This window comes from Grus americana, chromosome 2 (genome assembly GCF_028858705.1).
Source record: "Grus americana isolate bGruAme1 chromosome 2, bGruAme1.mat, whole genome shotgun sequence".
Taxonomy (NCBI): Eukaryota; Metazoa; Chordata; class Aves; order Gruiformes; family Gruidae; genus Grus; species Grus americana.
The window spans coordinates 67890415-67917955 of record NC_072853.1 but is presented as its reverse complement, the minus strand read 5'-3'; the positions used below and the strand labels follow the sequence as shown (position 1 = coordinate 67917955).

General features: G+C 38.3%; 1 protein-coding gene across 2 annotated transcripts in view; it reads right to left on the bottom strand.

The window, feature by feature from the left end:
- Positions 1-1188: 1188 nt before the first annotated feature.
- ELP2 (elongator acetyltransferase complex subunit 2) overlaps positions 1189-27541 on the bottom strand; it is a 40025-nt gene continuing 13672 nt past the window's right edge. For both annotated transcript variants that reach the window (XM_054816954.1, XM_054816955.1), the window contains 16 exons: positions 27067-27133; positions 25116-25250; positions 24063-24158; positions 22108-22208; positions 19983-20114; positions 19357-19506; positions 15955-16143; positions 13006-13075; positions 10601-10696; positions 10418-10475; positions 6373-6445; positions 5752-5938; positions 4021-4142; positions 3382-3524; positions 2638-2751; positions 1189-1563 (listed from right to left, as the gene is read on the bottom strand). In XM_054816954.1, the coding sequence (XP_054672929.1) occupies positions 1407-1563; positions 2638-2751; positions 3382-3524; positions 4021-4142; positions 5752-5938; positions 6373-6445; positions 10418-10475; positions 10601-10696; positions 13006-13075; positions 15955-16143; positions 19357-19506; positions 19983-20114; positions 22108-22208; positions 24063-24158; positions 25116-25250; positions 27067-27133 (1890 nt within the window). In that variant the 3' untranslated portion in view covers positions 1189-1406. The remainder of the gene's footprint in view (positions 1564-2637; positions 2752-3381; positions 3525-4020; positions 4143-5751; positions 5939-6372; positions 6446-10417; positions 10476-10600; positions 10697-13005; positions 13076-15954; positions 16144-19356; positions 19507-19982; positions 20115-22107; positions 22209-24062; positions 24159-25115; positions 25251-27066; positions 27134-27541) is intronic.

Sequence of the window (27541 nt, the reverse complement as noted above, 5' to 3'; positions counted from 1 at the left end):
TTGTGACATAAAATAAATTTCCACTTTTGGCAACTTTTTGAAGCCTCTTGAGTGATAAGTTATGTCTTTCTTTTGCCAGGATACAGTCTATGGTTGTTTAAAAATTCCTGGACAAGTAAAATACACAACTCAAATGCTTGAAGCACACAGGTAAGGAAAGCATGGGGTACTACAAGTAAAACAAAGCAAAGCGTCTTTATTAAGAAGTCAGGTTTTTATTCCCCCAAGTAATTTTAAAGAATTATTTTTTTTTAATGCTGAAAAACAGAATGGAAAATAAAAAGCTAAAATATAAAAACCTTTAAAACATAAACTATAATTATTCTGAAAAGAGTATGGCCCATTCTGAAAGAACTGTTCTTTATCTAAAAATACACCACAGTAAAAAGTTAAGCAGAATTCCAATTATTTCTGCACTACCAGTTCAGGTAGCAAGTGGTTCTGGAACAAAAATAATTTCACTCAAAGTTTAACTGATCTCTGGACTTTGGAATTGGAGACAGACCTGCTGAGGTCTATTATCATTCTATTTAAACGACTAGACAATCAGACAAATAAGTTAACTGGTCCCACTTCTCACCAGAATAGATAAGGAGCACTCAGGAGTCAGGAGGAGTCCAAAGGCAGTATAAGGAATGGCTGCCACCTTTCAGCTCCTGCCTACTGATATTTTTAAGCTTTGCCAGCCCAAACTGTAGAGGATAGCCCTCAAGCAGAGTACGAGATGGCTCTTCTATAGCACTCTGCTCAGAGAGGGCTCACAGGTACGCAGAGGAGACACCAGATTTCAGCGGTCTGTGAGTTAGGCTTTAAGCTCCACATGACCAAGCAGCAGGAGCCCAGTATTCTGCGCAGCAGAAGAAAGAGGAATACGGACAGGAAAACCAAACAAGCAGGCATGTCCAAGCATGTGGACACAAACTACTCCTTCTAAAGTAAGGCGGTCTAAGACTTGGACCAGGGCTGTTTAACTCTGATCTCTGGTTAACTGCACATGCTTAAACATGCAGTGTCAGCACTTGCAAGTCAACTGACAGTTGGGTTCAACGCAATTCAGTACTCCACTCGCAATCCCAAGCACAGAACCCCCCAAGTGCTGGCAGCTTCCCACCCACCCCCAGAGTCACAGTGAACAAAGCTGTCTCATTATACTTCTCCCATGCCCTACCCCACCTCCCATCCCTCAGTTCCAGGATATTCACCAACCAAAACACTTCATAATCCTGAAACTGGAGAATTAGAAAAATATTTGACATTTCAAACTACCGCAAAAGTTGCTTTAATAAGTTACATGTCAGAAGTTTCACTTTCCAGAGCAGAAAACAGAAAATTCAACAATCAAAATGGCTAAAAGCTGAAATAAAACGTCGTGGATCTGTTTCACACAGACAGGCCTGCTGTCTTTGCTAAAGAGCAAATCTGTTGACATTGAATATCTTAACGCAGTGATCAGCACCACAACTTGCAAGCTGCAACCACTCACTGCTGTTCTGATCATTATGCCCAGCTCTGCCCGCATGATGTCTCCAACATAAACGTTTCACAGCAAGAGCATGACTTTGGCTGCAACAAAAAGAAATCCATACATAACTGCAAAATGTCAAACACAGTTGGGCATGTGTGTGTAAACATCAACATTTATATAATTAGTACTCTTCTTTTAACACTACCAACTGAGGAAAAACTTACTTGTGACAACCAGCAGGTATTAAGTTCTTAAAATAAGTACGGCCATTAACACTAATGACATTTTATCCTCTCACTCATCAATAATTTAAACAGCTATTGATTTCAAGTTTTACCACATTAAGCTGCAGGTCTAGCATCTCAGTTACTGAGATATGACAGATTTCTGGCTTTTAGCCTGCCATTTCCTGTTAGCTGGTATCTCTTTCCAATTCACTTCAAGCACACACAGGCCAAAGTCACCATCAACTTTCATTTCTGGGACTACCGACGCCAGTGCGTGAAGGAAGAATCTAGGGGAGTGCTCCAAGTGAAATATTCAAAGTCTCTCTACAGAGAGTCTCACCAGCTGTCACCGCAGCAGCACCACTTATAGCCTGTCATTCCTTTGGTTTCTGCTAAAAGCTGCTCTTGAAAGCTTGCTGTCATTCACTCCAAAATGCTTTGCTGATGTATATACACAGTGATTCTTTCCACCCACCCCTTTTTGCTGTTTTCTAGCATCTTATTTCATATCTAAAGGTAATAAAGCTGGCTTGTTTTGTTGTTCGTTTGGGGGTGATTTTTGTTGGGTGGGGTTTATTTGTTGTTGGGGTTTGTTTTGGGTTTTGTTGGTTTTCTTTTTTAAGTGGGGCCAACAACACGTAATACTTCTCAAAGCATTTACATTGCATGAGGTATTTTGGGGTTTAACATCCACACCCCCTGCTTTGGTTTTCACTGGAGTTTGTTGGGGGTTTTAATAAATCTAAATAACCAATATTTTTATTTCCAGATTTTGCTTAAAGACATCTTTAGACTTTCAGGGATCAACCTTTTCCTAAAAGGATAACAATTTTTGATATACAAATAAACCAGTTTCATATCATTTTATAGTATAACAACAGAACTCCAGCATTATTAGTCTCAAGAATAATATTTCCTTGCTCCCAGCTTACTTCAAAAACATACCTGCTATCCATCTCAACACACATGGTCCAGTCAGCCAGTGCTGGTTCTTGTCCACTCTGCTTCCATGTGTACAAGATAATCTTCCCATTCTCCAAGCCTACTGCAACAATATATCTATTAAGAGAATAACTGCATTAGTTCTGAAGAGATTACAGCAGGCAGCTCAGTGAAGGTGGCTCTAATGCAAGCTAGAAAGAACTCAAACACTGTGTTGCTCCTTGCCCTTCATATCAATACTTGCTTTTCCATGGAAAAAATAGTAATTAAAAAAAAAAATCACAATTTAATTCAAAGCTGCTGCATTAAAAAAATGAAGAAAGCAGAAACCTGCAAAATATATTTGGTTGGGAAAAATATAAGAAGCTTATTACAGCATCAGACCAGTCAATATTCTTGGAAGAATGAATGTGTTTCAGGTGTGTTCATGCCCACCTCCCCTGCCCCCTCTCCCCCCCCTTTTTTTTTTAACTTGTTACACTGGAGAAATCACCATACACCTGAAAAGAAGGCTAGGAAAGAAAAAAGTAGAGTTCAGTCAGTCAAAGAATGGTCAAAATATTTGACAGGTAGATTTTAGGAGCTGTTTCATAGAATCATAGAATGGTTTGGGTTGGAAGTGACCTTAAAGATCATCCAGTTCCAAACCCCCTCCATGGAGGGGGGGAGGCACAGAAAAATGACTTAAGGGGTAAAAATACTAATTTCAAATTAAACACAAAATGGCATTAGAGAAAACAGCAATACCTTCCATCAGGAGTAAGCACATGGCTGATGCTAACAGCAGTAACAGAATCCCCAGCATCCAGTACTGTTGAACATGGCTTGATTGAATCCAGCATATTCCCTTCAGTAGTCACTGATAAGTTGTACTGGCCCCAGATAATGACCTGTAAGAAAAAGAATCATCTAGGAATTTTTGCTTTAATCTTTTTGTAAATGCATTTACAAAAACATAAGGAATAATTTAGTTAAAATACTTCCAGGGCACAGAACAAAGTCGATGACCCCGAAAAACAGTAAAAAAAAGTCTGTCTGCAAAGATTCAACTTTTTAGACAGTCTATCTGATTTCATTAAAGATACTGACTACAAAACCAGATTCTGTTATGAAAGTTAAAGAAATACCATAAGAATTATGTGACATATGCTTGTCTTACTGTATGAAAAAAGAAGGGAAGAAGTTCAACTGGCAGACCAGAGTCTTGTACACAGATATTCAAGCACTTTATTTAGCATATGAAAGTCTCACTGATTTCTGCGGTAATACACACAATAAGCTTTTTGTGTATTTATAGAATATGGGCTCATTAGAACACAACATTTGCTAATCTAAAATACATTTAAAATAATTCTTGGCTTTTTAAATTCCTTTTATATTAATTACCTTTTTGTCCCGACTGCCAGTAATAAAATACTTGCTATCTGGTGTCCAATCACAAGACCAAATGATTCGACTGTGAACAGCTGTATTTTTGTCTGTGTATGCACAGCAACTGAAAACTGGTCCTGGAATAAAACATACAGAGGAAACCCCTTGCTTCAACTACTCTACATATTAAAAGTAATTGTTACTCTTACTGACTCTATGTAAGAACTGCAGGAATACTCTGATATTATTCCACTCATCTTTAAAGCAACTGGGAATACTTTGCACCACAAATATTTTTTTCCCCAACACTTACCACAATGATAATCAGCACCTGTTCAAGACCACATCAGTGAGCCCTTACAGCACTAAAACAGTAGGAACAGTTTGATCTTTCACACACATATCTGTTTCAGGAGAATTTAAGTCAAAATATAAGACCTTCGGGTTCTTTCTATACAAGTTTTTCATAAGAACACTGACTTCAAAAGCTTTAGTCTGGTGCAACATTTACCATGTATACACGTATTCCCAATAACTTCGCTACAGTTCCTATTTACCAGTAAAGCCCCCAGAGCTCAGATCTTAATGATCTAATCATAAAGATTAATCTGTCCCCCAAAGAGACAGGCTGCCATTTCAGTATGCATCCAAACAGGCAATAAATCTGATCAGCAGAATGATTTTCCTAAGTAGAAAAGGCTGTCATTTTGGAGCACAGATTTTGAGTAACCACTTCTTAGGATGACAATACCAGCAGTTTTGCTTTACACTGACAATGATGTTCTCTGTAGACAAAAAAAAGTAAATGATGAACAGATGAAAAGAAGATTTCCTCTACTTCCAATGAGAATTCATATTCCTTGTCCACAGCAGTTACACAATGCTTCAGGAAAATATCCCACGCTTTAGAATAGAAGTCTGAATAGAACAGAAATCTCAAGCCAGGATACAATCGGACACTGTCTGAAGGGGCCAAAACTCACTGCCAAGTCTCTAGGAAAACTCTATAGAGCCCAGTAGTGTTTACGTGCTATTAAGCCAACAGTGCAATGATAAACATTTTCAGCACAAGCATCTGTTCTAGGAACCCATTAAAGTGTTCAATAGCAATCTCCTCATGATTTTGCAAGGCTCAAAGTCTTAATGAGAAAGTCAACTGAATCTTTACTATCAGCTCTTTTTCCAGACAGAGCCAGTCCTAGTCAAATTAATCAATTGTGTAGGATTATCAGAAAGCCACACTGGAGAGATTAATCCTGTCAAGAGTCTCAAAGCGTCTGGCCCTGCAAACAGGGACAAGGCAGCTCTATGCAGGACACGGGTGTAGCAATGAACCTTTCAGCCTAGCCTGCAAAGATCACAGAGATGAAGGCTTTCCTTGGTAGAATACCAGTTTGATGTTTTGACATTACACTCCAGAATGTACACCTGATTTCAGTAAATCTGAAACATACAATCACAAGCAGAAGGCAGGCAGACAAATAGCAGACTTCATTACATGCAAACAAACAGTATTTAAGGCTTGATTATATTCTTCTCCACAATTAATTCCCTTTCTAGCTTTCTTATACACGATTAGTTGCACTTCTTAAAGTCACAGAGGCCTACAACACCATTAATTCTTAAACGTTGTAAGGAAAATGGCCATTAAAATATTTTACCAATTCGCTTTCAATATTTTGAAGCCAAAAACATTGAACAAACCGTGAAGTCTTCAAATGTGTATATCTACTTTACATAGATCACCTGGCTCTGATGAGTCTTGTTTCCTCCACAGGGACCAATTCCTGTCTCTAGAAACAGCTAATAAAAATTTGTCATTAGGAGAAAATGCCAGCTGAGTAACAGTCAGATTGTGAAATGACAAACTCTGCAGTTTCTTCCAAGAAGTAGTGCTCCACAAAATAATTGCTGCATGTTCTTTTTTGGAAGCCTGTATTGATGAAAAAAATAAGTGAGAATTAATGAAAGCAAATATAAAAGTCACACATTTCAAAATAATAGGATGTTACGGGGTTTGTTTTAAGGCTTGCAATCAAGTTAGAATCAGCTTTCCTCTGGGAAGTTTCAAGATTGTTTCACTATTTTGTAGTAATGCTGACAACATATATAAGTAAGAAAATGGTTTATACCTATATTTGTTAGAATTTATCTTACTAATATCTTCAAACAAATCATACATAATTTATGAATAATAGCTTATCTGCATTCACTCTCGCTTTTGCAGGGCAACTGTGATCTATACAAAATCCTTCCCATTTAAGTGAAAGAACAGAATTCAGCCCAAATTGAATTCTGATTCCTGCTCTGCCAGCCCTAGAAATTTGGTGGCATTTTTCACTAGATGGTGCTAGAATCTTTTCTTACCTTACATGCTGAGGCAATTATAGTGTTTGAATTATTGCAAGCAACACAAAAAATTTCATATCCATGTCCATATCTGAAATAAATGTGAAAAGATATTTAACACATGATAGTCATTATTGCAGTATGTATCAAGTTTCTTATGTTGATTTAAATCCCTTTGCAAAAATAAAAGGTACCTGCCAGGAATTCCTGCCCACTGTTTCAGTATTATGTCCCAAATAATTCCTAATAATGTTCAGCATGCAACATAAACATCTGCATAAATTCTTTTGCAGTTAGGAACTGACTACAGAATAATCTCTCCAGCCCATTCCATAGTCCTAAAGCCATCAGCACTGCAGAAGCACACTAATGATTAACAAAGTAGACTAAAGCAGCATTTCATGTTTTCTTTTCTTGTAAAGCTATTTTAACACTACCAATAAAAATCAGAAGCCACATATTTGAAGATCACCAAAGAAATACACCACAGACACCTAGCCAAAGGATGCCTGTTCTGGGAAATACTGAAAGAAGATTTCTGAACTAGTGGACAAAAATCATGTCGGAAAAGGAAATTAATGCTATAAAAACCAAAAACTTCTACCTTCCTCCAGAAACACATTTTTAATCAATCTTTGCATGAGTTCTGCTGGAATTCAGGCTCAAATATCTGGACTGGGATTTAACTAATAAGCAGAGATACCACACAGACTAACACAAAATCAGTCACAAAACAAATTGGAAGTAAAATTGGAGATGCTATCTATAAACAGTGGACAAATATCAGCTAAATACCAGTTGGCGGGGGGGGGGGGGGGGGGGGGGGGCAGGGCGGCGGGGTTCAATTGATTCCTAGGTCTGAAGAGATGGGCAGTTCTCTTAATAAACTCCTTTGGTCAGCAGTATTGCAATGAAGTTCTTACATGGGATTGACGTTCATGGGATTTCACTTGCAGCCAAAACAGCCATCTGTTTAAATGACAAATTACTGTCTGTATCTGTTGAACAGAGTCCAGAAAAGTTGCTGCTGGGCATATCCCATAGACAGACTCCCACACTCATGTCTGAAGACTGGGGATGCACTGCCTTTTCATGAAGAGGAACTGTGCCTGGACCTTCAGGGGGGAGAGGGACCAGTGGCCGCGCTTAATTGGAATGTTAAATTGCAAGTTTGATTGTATCTTATAGTGATGAAGGTATTACTGTGTGTCTTCCCCTTTCTCTGCCACCAGCACCAGTTTTATCATAATGCTTACTTTTAAAGCACATTCCTGGAGACTATTTTGTAGTGAAAGTCATTGAAAGTCAAGTTTCTAGAACTGAGAGTGTTTATTCCATGAAAAGTATAAATTTCCCAAAATTCAGTGAAGGAAAAACAACCTGCAGAAAACCTGTGAAACAAGTCCTCAGTTATTTTGGTTTTATCTCCTAAATGTAGTATTGAAGAGCACTTGACAAAAACATTTTGAGCTTCTGCATGCAACTTTGTTCTTGCTAAATAGAAGCATTAAAATGTAAGCCTTCTCTTTAAATTAAAATAAAACCTAAAATACCGTCTTTTGCAAAGTTACATAAGCAGGAGTATCATAGGTGAGACTGACAGCCTATATAGACTAATACTGTCTCCAGTAAAGATAATATAGTGGCAATAAGAGATGCTGTTTACAAGAGTGTATGAGCCTTGCAAGTATAGAGGCTCCGTTACAACCCCTTCCCCCACAGATGCAATCTGATCCCTTCATTCTGTAGTACACCACCAAAAAAAGGTTCACAATGGAGAGGAACAACTGCATGAATGAATAATTAAATGACATTTCCAACCACAAGCGATTTTGCCTTAGCAATGTGCAATTCATAGCATTTTTTTTTAAGCACAGGTAAACTGACTGGACTTTCAAGTGTCCAGACAAATGATTACAGTAATTTTCTAGTGTCAAAAAGGATCTTTCAAGACTTCCAAGTGTATAACATGAAATGTACATACATACAAACATAAATGTATGTGTCAACACTCAGGCTTTTAATCTCAACCTGCTGCATATAAATTCTCTACGGTAATTTTCCAAGAAGGTAAAGATTAGCATACTCTCACAGGATTTATCATATTTTTATTTTAAAGTTATTAGATTATGTAAAAAATTCAGCAAGTTCTTCATACTAAAACCTACTCAAGCAAACAGTTTTCAAAACCCAACACTAATCCTTCAAAATTTGGTGTCAAGTTAGAGCTGGGAATACACAAATGTCAATGACAAACAAGCTATTTTTAGCAAGTCAGTTCCTCGCACCATTTTTCTGCTGCTATGGCAACTCGAAATCTACATTATGCGATTTCATGTTACTTCTTTCAAGATTATCCTGAGCAAAAAACTTGAAAGTCTATGAATGCTTTACATCTTGCTGCCCTTGCATGAAAGAATCCCTATTATTAGCAGTGTCTCTAAACACAGAAAAAATTGCTAAGTCCATCATAAAATGCAGGTATTTCAATGAATGCAGAATATAAAATCAGATAGGCAGTACTCCTGTAGCAGAATATGAACAATCAATGTCTCACTAGAATTTGAAAAATGTCAAAGGCAAATGAAGAAAAATTTTGGCCTTGGCTCCTTTTCACTACTTAAAAGATCCCTTATCGAACTACTTATGTGAGTGGTGCATTAGCGGCCACAGCATGCACAGGAGACGCAGTTAACGTAACAGAAATCACACAATGTGCAGAAATGGTCTAATATCCACCGGCTTCCCTCCTAGCAGCACTTTTTGAGTACAAACACAGTAGAAGAGCTTAAAAGCATTCAAAGAAGATTAACTGCCCGGTCAAAGGTAAAGATGAGCTCCCACAAAACCTCCCACTCAGTCAAATGAAAGTAACCTGCAAACTGTTTTCCCAAAGCTTTTTATCCGCACCTCCTCTCCCCCTGCCCCAAAGTCACAATACTGGTAATGTATAAAAGGTAGCTCTAATCATCAGCAAAGGCTCAACATTCTTGTTCCTGCCTGAGACCACTCTTCCAGGAGATCCAGATAAATAAACCCCTAAGAGCTTGAGATGATTCATTTATTTGTGCTATACTTTAAAGATTCTTACTAAAACTTTGAAGATTTTGAAAGCGTAGCCTAATGTTACTGGGATCCTTAGGGAACAAATAAAATGACAACCTTCATTTGCAAATTGTGGTGAATCTCAGAAAAGGAGGAACAAAACACAGCTGAAGAATTCTAAAACTCTGCAACCTCAAAACAATTATTGTCATGACCACATAACTCTATTATCTCTGCAATCTGCAACCTACTGCGTCAGCATTCAATACCCAACTGGGTTTGTAACCATCTTACTCAACATTCATCACTTTGCTCTACCACTAGACACATCCTGTTTCCGCTGCTGCTTCCATCTATTCCATCTTACAACTCTGTTAGGCTTTACGGGAGAAACTCCTCCTTTGATGCCTCAGCCTTTACTTCCATACCAGAAACTTGATCTGCAAGTCTGTGCCACGAAGTGGGAAGAAGAAGAAAACTCCTTATGCAAAGAGATGTTCAGTACAGGCAAGGTTTTAAGCAGATTTGCTGAGCAGACAGACATAAACAAAGGCTGCAGCGTGGAAAGAGAGGCCCATCACATTCCAGAGCACAGATAAAACCATGAAAACATGCCACAGTTTCTCATAGCAGACCAGAAACCTTACTATTCTCTTGGAACAAAGAGGGGAAAAGAACAGATATAGGTGCCCTAAACAGACCTTCACAAAAGACAAACATCCAAAGGGACAATGAAAGTCTGATCATTACAAATTCAAAAGAGCAGCTTTGTGCTAAAAAACCATACATATTTCCCTGGTACAGAAACAACTAATGCGATAAAATTTTGTGAGACAACTGCCATTTTCTGCATCACTTCCTAGTTTTTATGCACATATAATTTATTTTACAAGCAATACACTGCACACAAAGTCATATCAGATAGTAAAATAGAAAGAGTTATAAGACCAGACTACACGAATATGTTGCAATAGCTTTCTGGAAATTTTGTAAATTAAAAGAGAAGAATAAAACTTACAACTTCTGAATTTCAGGCCACAAGGTATTCTGCAGCAAGTGATCCTCTGGGGGAGGTTCTAAAAGACATTTGTACACCATATTCAAATTTGGTACTAAATTTAAAAATCAGCTAAATAATGCCTCAAGTTTATATCGAATGAACTTCATCCTCTATTTCCTACAACAGAAATGAATCTCATACCTGTAAGGATCAAGGGTTGAAAATAGATCTCAGGATACTGATTTGAAATGGTATTAAATGTTTCTTCATCCTCAGCTGGTTGAACAGACATATCTCCTATTCAAAGTAAGGACTTCATTAGCTAGAGAGAACATACTTGACAGGAGGGAAAATATGAACACTTAAAATACGAGTTAAAAACCATCTCTTTTTTTCCACAATATAAATAATTGAAATTAGGTTTCTCTGCTTCCAGAGTTACAATAATATTAATATTAGAATCTAGTTATTCTAAAGTACATGAGAATGAGGAGGAGAAGAGGGAAAAAACCAATAACCTAATCTTTGGACTAATTTCATTCTGAGACTGTCCTCTCTCCATCAGCACAGTTTCTTTTAAAGACTCTTAAAGAGACTTTGATTTACCTGAAAGAAGCAGTCACCAGGAGCTGAATCTGTGCTTCCTCAATATTAAACCTTTCCTTCTGTATTTGAAAATGTTTAAGGCAAAAATCTCAGATACAAGTGATGAATTCCTAAATGTAATGTAGACCCCTAAATGAAAAGCCATACTTGCAGAAGCGTATCTACAATTTGCAAACTTCAGCAAAATTACTGAGAGCTCAGTCCTTAGCTTTAGGCAAAAGTACCAGAAGTAAATGAAATTACGCAGTTAATTTTAAGTTAAAATTAAACTCTGTCCTTCCTTTTGAAGGTATCCTTTAAGAAAAAGGTACAGAGTTGGGGAACAGTTGCTCTCAGACAGAATCTAACTTTTTGCCAAATGTACATTTCAAATACAGCAGTGTAAAAAAGCAGGTACGGAAAAAGCAGAACAGAAAGACAATCTTCTCACTCATCCTGTCTTCCTTCCCCTTGAAAAAGGGATTAGCAACATTTTTGTAATTTGAGACCACTATCTGATCATTGCTCACCATCAAGATTCCTCTGCAGGGTAAGCAAGAAGAGAGGTCTGTGGGGCTTTAACCTAAGCCATCAGTGCTCACACCATTGGGTGGGCAATGGTGGACAAGGCAAGAAAATTTTACAGCTTTTCTACTCATAGTGCTGCTTCTGGGTGTGCCACATGAAATCAATGGAAATTAGGTAGTCTTTGTGTGATGATACTCTAGGAGAATAAAGTTTTGTTCCCTCTTTCAGTGGAAGGATTCATGAGAAAGCAGGGGGGGGGAGAAAAAAAAAAAAATAGCTTTTGCCAAAATATGAGTTACTTCAAGTACAACTAAGCTATTTTTCTCTCACAGAAGATTTAGGAAAAATTAGCTGTATTGCCATGGAAGACCCTGGAGACAAAGCTTATTAAAATGCTTCCTTTTTTAATTCACACCTTTTGATAAAGCTTTAGGCAGAGAAAAAAAAAAATAGGTCTGACCTAAATTGTAGATTCCAGTGTAAGTGCATTTTTACCAGAGACTTTATTAAACACCAGATTACCAGTCCCATCCCCAGTCTCAAGACCCTACTCAGTTATTTCTATCATTCTAGACAGGTGTTTGTCCCCCTTTCCTTGTTCCCCCACAACGCAATCCTCACCACCTTTCCAGGAAACATCTGGTGCCTCTCCTGCCTTTACCAACAGAACATTAATTACTGTTGGCTAACTAATTCTTCCTTCCCAAATACTTTCACAAAGCGTCATTTACCTGGAGAAGGTTTATGGCTATTTTCACTGGAATAGAAAACGTGAGTAATCCTCCTTAAAGCAGCATTTCTTCTACAAGGGTGCTAAAATTTGAGGAGAGTGTGAAAAGGACTCCAGAATATAGCTTCAGAGTCAAGCTATTTTACAGAGAAACCACAAGTGGCAACAGGTAGTTCTGCTGTAACAACTCTGAACCTAGTTTTCACAGTATGCTACTCAATAGTAATTTTGCTGGCTAAAAGTCATCAGTCTTCTTGAGGGGGTGGGGAGGTTGGGTAGTGAGCATGGATAAACCAGAGGAACAACAGCAGATGGGGGAATTCAAATCATATCCTGCCCTGGCTACTCCCAGACCCATCACAGGAGAGCAATGAGCCCCAGCATCTGCGTGAAACACCTCAAAATCAGTCAACAGAAGAGGGAGGCTCTTGGGAGCGCTGCGCAGGCTGAGTGGGGTTACTTCCTACAGGGGTGTGGGACGCAGCATAGGAAGCGGGGAAAGAGCACTTTGAGTTTGCACAAAACATTAGGGGATGTTTAGGGGAGAAACCTAAGGCAGAGAAAGGGAGGAAAGATTCTCACTAGTCCTTTTTTATTATTATTTTAAGCACCATCTTTAAATGCTAACAGAGAAATAAATGCTTTGCACAATTTGCAGTCAAGCTTACAACAGCCCTAACAAAAAGACATACATTAAAACAATCATTTTTAAAAAAAATTTTCCACATGAAGCACAATCATCATTATTTCTCATTAGCCGTACCTTCAAAAACAGCTTTATTGGATAATCCCAAAGCTGGCACAGTTGCACCTTCTGGAAGATCAGCTGATTGCTGAATTGAAAAAAGAAAAAAAAAAAAAAACAAAAAACACATAACATAGATTATCATGTAGGTTCAGATTTCAAAGGCCACAGTTTAAGGAACCCCTGTGATAAAAACAGACTTTTCTAGAGAAGCAAAGAGGGGCACTTTGAAAAACTCCTAACTCATCCAGACCATACCCTGGACAAAATGAAGACCAGTACTCTGCCAGAAAAGAAAAGCTTTTCTAACACCTCAGCTCAAGGGGTTTGCTGTAAAGCATGCATCTTCATCTCTAATTACAGGTTTTCATCCACATCCTTACTTATTCTAGGATATACGTGATAATCAACTGAGAGCACTGCAGTTTTTGACACAATAGGACTGGGAAATAGTCTGTTCTGAGGTGAAATGAACCTTGTAAGGTTCAACAAGGCCAAGTGCAAGGTCCAGCACATGGGTCGGGGCAATCCCAAGCACGACTATAGGCTGGGCAAGGAATGGATTGAAAGCAGCCCTGAGGAGAAGGACTTGGGGGTATTGATTGACGAGAAGCTCAACATGAGCTGGCAGTGTGCGCCTGCAGCCCAGAAAGCCAACTGTGTCCTGGGCTGCATCAAAAGAGGTGTGACCAGCAGGTCCAGGGAGGTGATCCTGCCCCTCTACTCCGCTCTGCTGAGACCCCACCTGGAGTACTGCGTCCAGCTCTGGGGGCCCCAGTACAGGAGAGACAAGGAGCTGTTGGATTGAATCCAGAGGAGGGCCACGAAGCTGATGAGAGGGCTGGAGCACCTCTCCTGTGAGGACAGGCTGAGAGAGTTGGGGTTGTTCAGCCTGGAGAAGAGAAGGCTCTGGGGAGACCTTATAGCAGCCTTCCAGTACTTGAAGGGGCCTACAGGAAAGATGGTGAGGGACTGTTTACAAGGGCATGTAGTGACAGAACAAGGGGTAAAGGCTTTAAACTTAAAGAGAGTAGATTTAGATTAGACATAAGGAAGAAATTCTTCCCTGTGAGGGTGGTGAGGCACTGGAACAGGTTTCCCAGAGAAGCTGTGGCTGCCCCATCCCTGGAAGCATTCAAGGCCACGTTGGATGGGGCTTTGGGCAACGTGGTCTAGTGGAGGGTGTCCCTGCCCGCGGCAGGGGGAGTTGGAACTAGATGGTCTTTAAAGTCCCTTCCAACCCAAACCATTCTGTGATTCTATTATAAAGCAGCATTTTGGAAAAGGGACAGAGGGTGAGTGCCTGTGCCTACAATTTCAAACACAACCCAGTACATAGCACAGAGATGTGGCTGGAGTACGTGGTGTTTACAGCAGCACAGAGGAAAGACAAATCATCAGACAGAAAATACTTCCATAAAAGTATGGGGGAAAAAGCCAAAATTTAGAAAGGGTAAATGAACTTGGGTCCCTTTGTACAGGGATGGAAAAGTATTAGATTTAATAGCTGTGAAACCCCTTCCTTAGTGTCTGAAAAGTTCAAAGAAAGACTGCTTTACAGAATTGGATTAATAATTTAGGTGACAGCTTAAAACACTATGTTATTTATTTAAATGTTCACAATTTGATGAGAAAAACGTATGAGACACATGCACCAGTCTAAGGCCTCTAAAACAAAAATAGTTCTTCATTACAACCCAAAGTATAATACAATTCCCATGAATTTGAACTGAATATAATCCTATTCAACCCTTTGTGAATATAAAGCTAGCTTTTTTGGTTTGAAGTACTTTTTTGGTGAAGGCATTTGAGCTAAATGAAGAAAAAGCTTACCCTTTTTAACAGAAAAAAAAAAAAGCAATTTCAATAAAGCTATTTAAAAGTAGCCATATCATTAGAGCTCATAAAGTCTTTCTCTTTAAACAAAGCTCATGTGAAACACTTTGTGATAATATGAATCAAAAAATAGCACTCAAAGGAAGAGCTGATAAGGAAAGTCTACATAGAAGTAAAATAATGACATCTGCCAGCATTATAAAAGCACAATGTTATTTGCACAATGTCATTAATGCAAATGCTTACAAAGTTTTACGGAATTAAAGCGCTAAACAGTTACTTATGTAACTTCTTGCTATCAAAAACGAATAGATTTCTTTCCCAGATGTTTCAATTGTTAAATGAAATGGAAAGGCTAATCCATCTCTGAGAAACTGCACAGAAAACACTGCTTTTGAGCCAGAAATGCAAAGAGCATGCAAGGCACTGTACAGAGAGAGCTATCCTGAAAGAGGTCTGCTCTACAAAATGCAGAAAAAAACAGAATTAGATTTTAAAGCGAATGGGGAGCAAACAAAGGACAACTCCTCTGCAGTCTTATCTTTCCACAGAGTAGGAAAGTATACTTATCAACACTAAGAACTGGAATGTAAAGGCCTCAAGAAAGTTTCCAATGTCAAGAGGAAATAAAGCATGAGCAAGTGCATATTTATAAATATTTATATGTAACAACCAACAACAGTGCTGAAAGCTTTACACTATTTCCAAGCATACAATTAAAAAAAACCCAACACATAACCACACAACAATAATTACATCTAGACAAGACTACTACACCCTTAAATTAAGGGGAAGCACATTCCCAGGCTTTGTTGTTTGCTTTCAAATCACCGAGCATGTACAGTAGACTACTTGGTCTGACTTATTTAAAATTTACCCATACTCTTTGCACTTCAGATACTAGGTCATTTAGTTTCAAATACAACCTGTTTTATAAGACAACATAGTGAAAATACATATGAAACAACACACGTGGAAGCAAATAGAAGGGACAGGAAAGACAAGGTTAAGGTTTCAGAACTATTAAAAGATTTTTCATGGCATTTAGTGGAATTTTATATTTTCTAAAGTATTAGTTTTATTTACATGAAAGAGGGCTGTCTTCATTTAGCATTGCTTTAGCACACTTACGTGGGAGCACAGCTTCTCCATTGGAATACCAGTGATGTTACTGAAATTTTCTATAAAATTCTTGGGAGCACGAAAAACTCGCAGCACTTTTTCATCTGCTCCTGACACAAACTGAAACCGGCCAACCATCGCCAGACAACGCATGTCATATCCGTGTACTTGAGGCCTTGCGATTTCATGCCAGGTTACCTGAACAGACACGCAGTTAAAACACAATTCTTCACCAGAGAAGCAGCAAGATTGAGTTCCAAAAAAGTACTAGTACTTTAAGTGCTGACTTTATTAACAGAAAGGAAAGTTAATAGCAACCTTCTACTGACATTCATAAAACTGATGTACACTCGCATACATCAGTTAAATCCTATTTTTCCGCCAAACAATTCCTGTAATCAGTAAACTGTGTCCCTGCACAGACATGTTTAAGGCATTTGCTTACCTTTGTTACTAAGGGCACACCGTGCTTACTGTGACTTCTTTATGCTAGACAGTCAGGAATAGGACATCATTTGCTTAAGCACGAGGAGGACTGTATGCTACTTACTACTTTCAAAATTCTAGCTCTGAAAGATGTAAGAAAGGCAGCGATAATTACCTTGCTTCCTTCATCTATCTTTCACAAAGTACAGCAGCACTGCTGTCAGCAGACTACAGGTTCCTCCTTCCCCCCTTTCTTTAAATACTTGATTTTAGTGAGACCATTTAATAGAAGCTTTGCAAAAAAACTGACAAAACCAAAATAGCTTCTTATAGGAAAAACATCTGGAAAATCCTGATGATTTTAGAAGTGTTTTCATTTGAAGTATTATTTTTTTCTAGTTTCCTGAAATATTCATATCTACGCTTCAAGTATTAATCCAAGAAAACCAGAATTAACAGCTGACCAGAAACTAGCCAAGTTAGTTTTATAGTCACACTAAGCAAAGAATATTAGCAAAAAACCATTATATACTTTAAATTGCTTTTCTAAAAGTTTAACTTATTCTACATATGAAAAAAATTGTTTTCTAGCAAATACACTCTCATGAAAAGATTTTTATTAAGTTTCATTTTCTACTACTCCTATATGATACTTCAGGTGGAAAAATACAGTGTGCACTTCTGAGTTTACAGCTAGCAGAATTAGAATTAATTTAATAAATTAGAATTAATTTGGACTACTTCAGTGTTACAATGCCTGGAAAATTGTAGCCAAGACAGAATTTATATTGTACTAGACATACAAACATAAGGAAAGACATTACGTTGATTGTAAACTGCATATATCACACTAAAAATCCAATTGAGTTTTGAATGTCAAAGCTTCCAATAAAATCTGAATGGGATATTTGAGAGATCCTACAAAATCTCCTGTTTTCACAAGAGATCGACTATTTTCCAATGAAAAAAAGCATTAATTAGAAAAAAACCAACAACCAACGAAACCCAAAAAACAAGCATATGGTGCAATAAACCCTTCTTACCCTTTACTAGGTGCATCTTTGCATACTTTAGAACACAGCACATAACAGGAATGAAATAAAGACAAAAAACCCAGACCCCAAAACAGACAAAGAACGGGCTGCATAAGTCATGCAATAAGCTTCTTCCAGAAAAATCAGTGTGCAAATTTGCATGACAAACTGAAGCTGATTTTTATTGCTCATTTCTGATATTTGAACCCAGTACAATATCGGAATTGAGATTTTTAAGACAGGATAATTATTTGCATTTAACAGTTCTCTTTTTATAGAGAAAAACATGAATATTGAGTTGTAATACTAACTTGTCATAGATATCTGAAGCATCTATTGCATCTTGTTAAGACAAACACTAGATGTCACCTGTTGTAATTTTTCAGATGTTAAACTCAATGCAGTAAAGAAAGTAAGGCATTTTAAAAGCCTATGTTATATAAGTTCATAAGCAGCAGAACTACCTACCTGGTTTTCGGGCTTCCGAAGTCCTGAACACATGCCTTCAAATGACCCATTTCTATCTCAACCCTCCACTTCACCCCACTGACAGGATAGTATAGCTTTCCCCCACACCCCATGCAGCAAAAAGTATTGACACTACTTGGATTTACACCTTGCCAGGTGGCTGCTCTTCTGTCAGAACAGGAAGAGGAAGTACAATAATTCAGTTCACACCAAACTTAGATGTGAAGACTGCAATCACTCTGCTAAAGCAATTAATTCAAAAGTTTCAGAGACAGCGGGAAGAGCTGTACAGGTAAGTCATACAAAGATGAGTTCTTTCAGAAAATAGGTTAAAAATTTAGCAAGCAGTACACATAATGAAGAATGGTACTTCAGTAGGTCTCAGAGAACACATTAACTCCTTTTTTTAATGCTGCCAACTTACATCATATTCTAGTCCTGGACTTTGTTTGCATATGTCAAATCCAACATACTATCTTCTCCACAGAGCTGTTGTACCCTCCAGATTGGAGATTAGGGGAAGAGGCAGGGAAGGAAACTGCAGATGCCCTTCTGACAACACAAGGCAAAGCTTAGCGCTTGAGCTAGGATTGCCACCACTTCTGTGTGGCCTGGAAGAAGGGAATCAAGGAACTGATGCCAAATTCATTCTCCCAAAACCATCAGACACCCTCTGCTGGTCTGCACTACAGAAGCTTTGATGAGACAGTTGTAATTGCTGTCCTTTGCCTACCACAACTAATAGCATAGCTTGCACTGGGCCTTACATGATTTCAATCAGCTAGCTTCTGCCAGTTTCCTGAATGGAACATTAGTACAGTTCTGTCAGAAAAAGCTGGATCTGTAGATGAGGAATGTGCATGAGCAACTAGAAATAGGAACTCCTGCATTCCTAGACAGGGTTTCCCCAACCCAAAATTTAGACTTATTTTGGAACACACCAAGTTATTCAGGAATAATTCTTACTGAAAAGTTGCTTGCACAGGTACCAACTGCACTCATGGAGTTCAGATAATCATTCTGGTAAAACAGTCACAGTCATAAACAAAATAGTGTAAAAAAAATATAGTGAGAACTTTGCTTAGATTAAGATTGTGTAAAAAAACCCTACAAAACACACAACCAAAGTTGAGTTTCTTTATGGTTACCTGCAGCAGTGCTTAGCCAAGCATTAAGCAAGGACAATCGATGGTTATTAGAATCAGCCATGTATTCCTCCTCCTGAATTACTGCACAGCCTGGTTTTTAAGACCCTGGGAGAACGCTTACTGATGGTAACCCAGAGGTGAACTCTGGATTAAACAGCAGTCATTTTTAAAGTGAAACCAGCACATATTGAATGACCAAACCAAGCATGTACGCAAGCAGTTTTGAACAGAATCATGGCTTGGGGAAATTTAAGGTATGGGTTACATTCAGGTAACTTGTTCCAAACTGAGGACAGACAAGCTCTCATGTCTCACAAAATCTTTGAAGATCATACCTCTGTCTCTTGTTTTCTTTTCCATGGAGCAAAGAGTCTAGTAGTTTGATCAGAACCAACACTGATGATAAACTCTCCTTCTGGGTCCCACTTTACATCTTCTACACTGTTAAAATGTCCTGAAATTACAACTTCTGGAGTCCATTCTTTCTATCAAAAAAGTCACCAAAGAAGCAAGAAGTTTTCAATTGACTTATTGGCATATTCTAACCAAAATAAAAGTATCAACGCCCTTATTAAGAAAAGAAAAAAAAAGACATTTGGAAATAGCAAATTATTAGAACTCAGAGTGGCCAAAGAGACACAAATACTGATTTATTGCTCCAGTCTAAAATAAACTTTTGTTATTGGTTCAGCTGCCACTTCTGAACAAAGCACAACCACAGAGGAGTTCAGTCTATTCCACTGACTTCCTGGTTCCCACAGGAAAGCAACAAGTTTTAGAGCCTGGGAGACTCCTCTTCTGTGCAGGAGTGAGACTCCTACAGAATATTACAGTAAGAGAAGGACTATTCAATCATTCACTTTAAATTGTACTGTTACACTTTTCTATTAACAATAGAACTTACCTCAAGTGACATAAAAGAATTACACTTATAAGTAATAATAGTAATAAAACAATGTACCTTATTAACTGTAGCCTGTTTCCAAAGGTGTAGCGCTCCATGAAAAGCATGAGCAACAATCATTGAACCATCTGGACTAAACTGGCAGTCAAAAAATCCAAGGGTATTGCCACCGACTTCACCTACCCGCACCTGAATTAATGATCAGAAGTGAAATATGCATGAAAATGGCCTTCCATTCACATGAACTCCTCCTAATCTCACAAAAATTTAGCAATAGGCAAGAGTTCACATTACACAAAAAAATACATTTCAAAAACATTTTAATTGCAAAGTTAAGCACTCAAATATCATGGGAATTAAAGTTACATGTCACGTTAATGGAGCCTCCCTTCATACACTTCTCAGGATAGGATCTTGCTCAATCACTCAGGGGAAAGAAAACACTACACTAGATGAGACAAGAACCTGATCTTTCTGTTTCAGTCCAGTCTGTTGTATGTAATGGTTTACTTGTCATCTGTTGCACAAAATGGAAAAAAGGTCCAAAGGAACAGTGGTTCCCAATTATTTTTTTAATTATTTTAAATTTTTCATTTTTTAATCTTAATTTCCAATATTCACTACCATATTTCTACTTCCCTCTTTCTCCATGAATCCCTGCAACTTGCTCCATGCTCCTTCTCTGGCATATTTTGGCCTCTGTTTTGTGCCTCCCTCATGAGTGTGCACATATGTATGTATGCATGCACGCACACATGCATTATAGTTGGTCTCTAGTGCTTTTCCAAGTTTTTAATTACATTAAAAGATTATTAAAGTTATGTTTCCACGTTTTATTCAAGAGATAAGAATGCAATTCCTTTCAAGCTGAACTCTTAAAAATTCCCTCATTACTATACAGCTTAAGATCACAATGAAATCTACACCTCATTCTGAACAGCAGCATGAACTAGTATGTCCATTTTATTAGCACTCATTCCAAAAAATACGGCTCATATGGAAGTAACTTTGATATGCCATGCTAGAGGCAGAATTCTAGTCTCACCTCTGAGCTGGACAATGATTTTGTGAAGACTTCTTGTTCACCGTATCACAATGGAAGACAGAAAATGGGATGTTTCCTTTGTGCCCTTCCTCGCTGCAGGCTTCCAGCTCAGGTTTCCCTCCCTCAGTGCAAAAAGGATTGTTGCAGTTAAAATGTCTGATCTAAACTGCAAGCTGCACATCTGATGTCTAACCAATGCAAACAGAATGGAAAAAGAAAGAGTAACACTTTGCAACAATCTTTACTGCAAAATCCATTTTTAAAAGCTTGTAAATTTAGCCACAACTAAGCATCACAACCAGGGACAACAAATGGCATCCATCTGTGATTACCCTATTAAGAACTAATTTCTACTTCAAGTAGAAGGGCACACTAACTTTTCAATGGAACAGGGGAAAAATTAAATCCACCTACTGTAATTCTCTTTTTTCCCCCCAAGAGAGGATTAGAACTTTCTTTGTGACAGAAAAGATCATAAACAATGGTGGCATAACCCAACACAAACAATTTTGGCTGAACTATTGCAATTTGGAAAAGCAGGTCAACTGAAAACAAAGACATCTACCAAAGCACTAGATAAATCTGGTTGTACTACTTGTTTATTTAGGATGATCCACATTAGAACAGTGTTCAAAATATTACAGTGAAATATGAGTATCTAACTCAAATGGAAGAAAAACCTAATGACAAAGCCCATGAACAAGTTACCATGAGTAAAACCAGGGTTGTGAATATTGTGTCAGCTGCTCTGTAGTACCTGTTCGGGTGCACATTCCCATAAGGATTAACTACAAATAATTCAGGATGGTTTCTTCCTCTTCTTAGCAGGAGTACACAGTATGTGTTATTATGCAGTACCTGGCTTGCTATACTATGAGCGTCAGGTGAGCACAAGCTCCCCTTAGCCCCATACAGTAATAAGGAAGCAAACACACAATAAAAGTCATACTGCATCACATCATTTTTGAAAAATATGGTTTTATTTGCAACACTGCATCAGAATGAGTATTTTTGCAAGAAAATGCTTTTGCCTTTCTCTCCTAGCATTTTAGAGAGTTTTTGTTCCTTACAGTACACACACAATGCTGGAAATGCAACCTGAACACAGTACAGATTGTGAGAAAGACTGACACTTGCCTGTTCTAGCCAGACTCCAGACTCCTTATCAGGTTCCCAGATGATCACAGTTTTGTCCATTGATGCAGACAATATCCTCATTGGTTGTTGCATGCTGCCATCTACAGTACAAGGAAAATGATTACCCTACAGTCTGTGAGAATACTTCCTAAAAGAATGTGGTCATACTGAAATTCAAACACGTTAAGAAATTGTTCAGCATCAGAGACATGCAATGCAGCACTTAAATGCCAGACTTAACAGGCTCTGCATTCTCACTAGGCGTTCATTAGGAGGTATCGTAATTTTTCAGCCATAACCTCTCAAAAGAAACATAAAACACATGTTCCACTGTTTACTCACTCCAAATTGACTTTGAAACAAATGTAATTTGGAGGAAAAGATAGAGCTTCAGAGACTGCATAGCAGTTCTCAGTTATATTCCTCAAATTAGTTTTTAAAGAGCGAGTTCCAGTTTAAAAAAAATATCATCTGTGCCAGTATTCACTGTTTTGGTTTTTTTTTTTCCTCCAACTTAAGTGTTATATTCACTACAGACTTCAATACACTCTAGCACCTTGTAATACATATAGCAGTAAGGACTACTCCCCATAATGCAGTGAAACACTCCAGACAACTGCCCAACGCAGCCAGAATGGGGAAGAGGAAACTAGTTCACCACTCAGTTGGGAAAACCCTAGAATTGCTGGGGAGCCTTTCTTGAGAATAGACACATTGGTGGGCATCTCTTGGGGCAGTATCTTATGTCACACCAAACCTTCTACATTCTGCATTGAGAACGTGTCTATCAGATCAGTCTGCCTCTATTGAAGAATAATCTATTTTGGGGAACCCCAGATTGGGCAGGCCACAGAATGCAAGCAGCTGCACGTATGCAGAAGCATAATGTAAGACACCTGGAAAACTTCATGGTCTAACAGGACAAGTTTTCAGATTGCAGTGCAAGACTCGCGTGACTATATTTTGCCTAAACCTTGCTTTAACAGGCAAAATCTTTTATTGGCATTTAAAAAAAAAAAAAAAGTGAAAGAACAGATAGCTAAGCCAATATTTCTAAAGCAAGTCCTGTGCCTTTCACTACAGGTATTCTGACATTCTAATTGCACTCTACTTTTCAAGTGTTGTATATACACTGGAAAAAAGCTGTACTTTATACTGGTGAAATCATCTGGCATCAGTAACTCTAAAATATCTCAGAAAAGAGGTACCTTTGCCAATACAAATACACAAGGGCATTCTGATGGTGCAAGCATGTCAAATCAAGAATCTCCTTCCCTTACACTTCCGGCAGACATGCACCAGCAAATTAGTACCACAAACAAGGCTGTCAGAATTTAAGGATTTAAAAAGAAAGATAAATACTAGGGCAAGATGCAAAATTAAACTGTAAATAACGTCTTTTTTCAATGAGAGTCTGCATTAATGCCTTAAAGCTACATGCTAGAGAAAACTGATAGTCAAGGAATCCCTGGCATGTTATGTTAATGCATGGATGACTGAAGATTAATCTTCTGAATGTTACTATTTGTTCCTTTCTAGTCCAAGAAAAAGGTGTGCTCTTGAGTTAATGCTGACCTTCCAAAGAACAGACATTTCAAATACATGTATCAAGGTAAAACATTAGAGCTATGATTTCATACTGATTAAACTAGGTTTTATTCCACAAACAGCAAATCAATTACAATAAAGCCAGTACAGCTCAGTTATTTTATTTCATTCATTAAACAAAACACAAGAAAGAGCATCACGCAATACACAAGGACAGACAGAGCCTGTGCTATAAGATGTGCTACTGTGGCATGTTCAGCTAAAACATCCATTTACTTATAAAATATCATTTGCAGAATTTAAACATTTTCATAGTCCACAGTGACAAGCAAACACAATAAAAAGACACGTGACTGTACTCTGTGTATACAACACTTCACATAACTTTGTGTTTGGTATCTTTTTACCTTTGGAAAATGAAGGTTGCCAGTGAACTGCGTACACCCAGTTTTCATGACCAGCCAATACAGACTCCAAAGTAATTGCATATGTTGTATCAGTATCTGCCACAAATCAGAGAAAAGCACATTTCTTTCTAAAAGCCAAGAAAGACCAGGTCATTTCTGATACCTTCAGTGAAAAATATCAACTGCTTTCATCACCTACCAATAGCTCAATAGCCTATTGACATTGAACAGCTCCTTGAAAACCTACTTTGCCACAAGCCCTGAGTACCAGATCGACACTAAGAGGTCAGCCTATTGCCTCAGAGTCGTATCACAGAATTTCTGGAGAACTCTCAAGCAATTCTGAAATAAACTCTTTGACATTGCCTCTACCCATACTCTTAACTTGAGCATGTTTACAACTCCAAATGACTGTAAATACAAGTATTAAGATGCTCCAAATCCTGATTTATTGTTTGAAGTAAGTAGCATGAGCACTTTTTGCACATAACATCATAAAAATTTCATTATGTTACCTAAGTTGCCTAACAATTTACTCCACAATGTAAGCATTGCGAGCCTCTGATGTTACAGTGCTCAAACAGTATGTTAAATAACCAGAAAATAAGCCTGCACATACTTATCTGTTATCTGCAATATTTTTCTAATGTTTAAGTAATAGTAGCACCTCTTACTGCACTGAATTTGAAAGAAAATTAAAGGTATATTATTAACCTGGAGAAGAACTGCAAAACAGCTTACCTCCCACAGACAAATATATCTCCTGACTATGTACTGCATTTGGAATACGTGTAACAATGCATGTTGATATTAAGCTCTCTCACTGCTTTACCACTTTTTGTAACACATCATTAACTTTACATAGTCATGGCTTTAAAACAATAACTCCACTTCTTCTAATAGCTGAATAAAAATAATGCAAACTGGTCTCAGACTCCGTTAATACAAGAAGTAAAACAAATTAGATCGTAATCACCTTGTTAGCCACCATGAAACCACACGCAGATACAAAAGTGAGAAGTTGTGCAAAAGAATTTTACAGCCATTACCTACCTTTGACAGTAAAAACATTCTCTTTCAGTCTTATGGAATCATCTTCAGTTTCTGGAAGTTGCTTTGATTTTGTACACACTTTCCAAATTCTTATCAAACAATCCTGAGCACAGCTTGCTAAGAAAAGGTCTTCACCTATTTGTGTTTTTTAAAAAAAAAAAAAAAAAAAAAAAGAGACAATTAGAGCCATGTTTTCATTCCAACCAGTGCCATGACTAACCTACCATATTTCCAAACATGTACTACAGCATTATCCTAATTTTTCCTACTGTACGCAGCATCATAAACTGCTGCTTTATTTCAACATAAACTTAGTCTTCCATTTCAAACTCTCCACTAGCTTAGAACACACTGACTATGGACATTTTTCTGCTTATAAGACACGGAAGACATGGGAAATACTGTACATATACTTCCTTACTCCCTATGGCCCTCTTGAAATTTCGACAGCCTCAATACTCTTCAATAACTCCTTTCCTCCTTTTCTTTCTTCAGGATTGTAGCATCCTCTAATTCCTTCTACTTTATTTTTGCCATTGAGAGAACTATTTGATTACAGAGATTCAAAGAATGGTAGGGGTCAGAAGGGACCTCTGGACATCATCTAGTCCAACCCCCCTGCTAAAGCAGGATCACTAGGTTGCACAGGATGGTGTCCAGGTGGGTTTGGAATATCTCCAGAGAAGGAGACTCCACAACCTCTCTGGGCAGCCTGTCCCAGTGCTCGGTCACCCTCACAGTGAAGAAGTTTTTCCTCATACTCAGATGGAACTTCCTGTGTTCCAGTTTGTGCCCACTGCCCCTTGTCCTGTCACTGGGCACCACTGAAAAGAGTCTGGCCCCATCCTTTTGACACTCACCCTTTAGATATTTTCAAGTGTTGATGAGATCCCCTCTCAGTCTTCTCCAGGCTAAACAGACCCAGCTCTCTCAGCCTTTCCTCATACGAGAGATGCTCCAGTCCCCTAATCATCGTCATAGCCCTCTGCTGGACTCTCTCCAGCAGTTCCCTGTCTTTCTTCAACTGAGGAGTCCACAACTGGACACAATATTCCAGATGTGGCCTCACCAGGGCAGAGTAGAGGGGGGAGGATAACCTCCCTTGACCTGCTGGCCATGCTGCTCTTAATGCACCCCAGGATACCATTGGCCTTTTTGGCCACAAGGGCACATTGCTGGGTCATGGAGAGCTTGTTGTCCACCAGGACTCCAGGTCCTTCTCTGCAGCACTGCTTCCCAGCAGGTCAACCCCTCGCCTGTACTGGTGCTTGGGGTTATTCCTCCCTAGGTGCAGGGCCCTACACTTGCCCTTGTTGAATTTCATTTGGTTCCTCTCCGTCCAACTCTCTAGCCTGTCCAGGTCTCGCTGAATGACAGCTCAGCCTTCTGGTGTATCAGCCACTCATCCCAGTTTTGTATCATGACATTAATTAACATCTGAATAGATTCTCCTCTTAATCTCCTATTCTTAAAAGAAAAAAGAAAGAGGGTGAGAAGAAAAGTACTCTTTCTCCCTTCTGTCCCCCCTTTGAAAAAGCACCCAACTCCTCCTTCTTCCTCACTCAGATACAGATATTTGCATATTGAAAAGGACAAGTTGCTAAAACTCCTAATTGTTTGCATTTAGCTACCAGTTAGATAAATATATTTTAAGCAAGTGAGACAAAATAAGGGATGCAAACACAAGATACGAGTGTTCTGTATCAATCCTACTGTAGCCATAGTTTTGATAACTAAAATATAACTGTAGTATAGGTTCAACAACTCTTATATTTTAACAGGACACAAAGTTCTATCTTGATTTTTAATCTTTGTACCACCATCTCAGAAAAAAATATTCACAACCACAACAGCTTAAGTGCTACAGTGGATCAAAACCATCTGTTGGAGGAGTAAAACAGTAGTACTGTTGTTAAACCAGTATTCCACTTTATTCATCTTTCATACTGACCACAGACTGCCCATTCAATGCCTCTTATCCAGTCTTCATGGCCAGGGAGTATTAATGTTTTCTGAAACTGAATAAAAATTCCTGTTATATCATAGAAATGCACTTAATTACCACACACATATCAGCTTTGGATTTTCAAGTCTTTTTTGTTTACAGCTTCTCTTATTTGAAATTGGAAAAATAAGCTGCTATTAAGAATTGCAATTTACTGACAGATCCTAAATAGGCCTTTTTTGCTTTTGCCACCATTGGATAAACACATGTCACATCACAGCACTTCCCATATGTGAGCAGGAAAGAATAAGAATTTAAGGTGCTCACCTTCAAGAGGCTACAGTCTCTCTAGATTATTAGATGAAAATTTTAAGTTTATCGGGCTTATAGTGGTACACAGAGAATAATGTAATGCAGGTATGACATGGTAAATAATTTGTATTACATGTGTGAAGTAGATGCAAGTGCAGATGATGTGGAA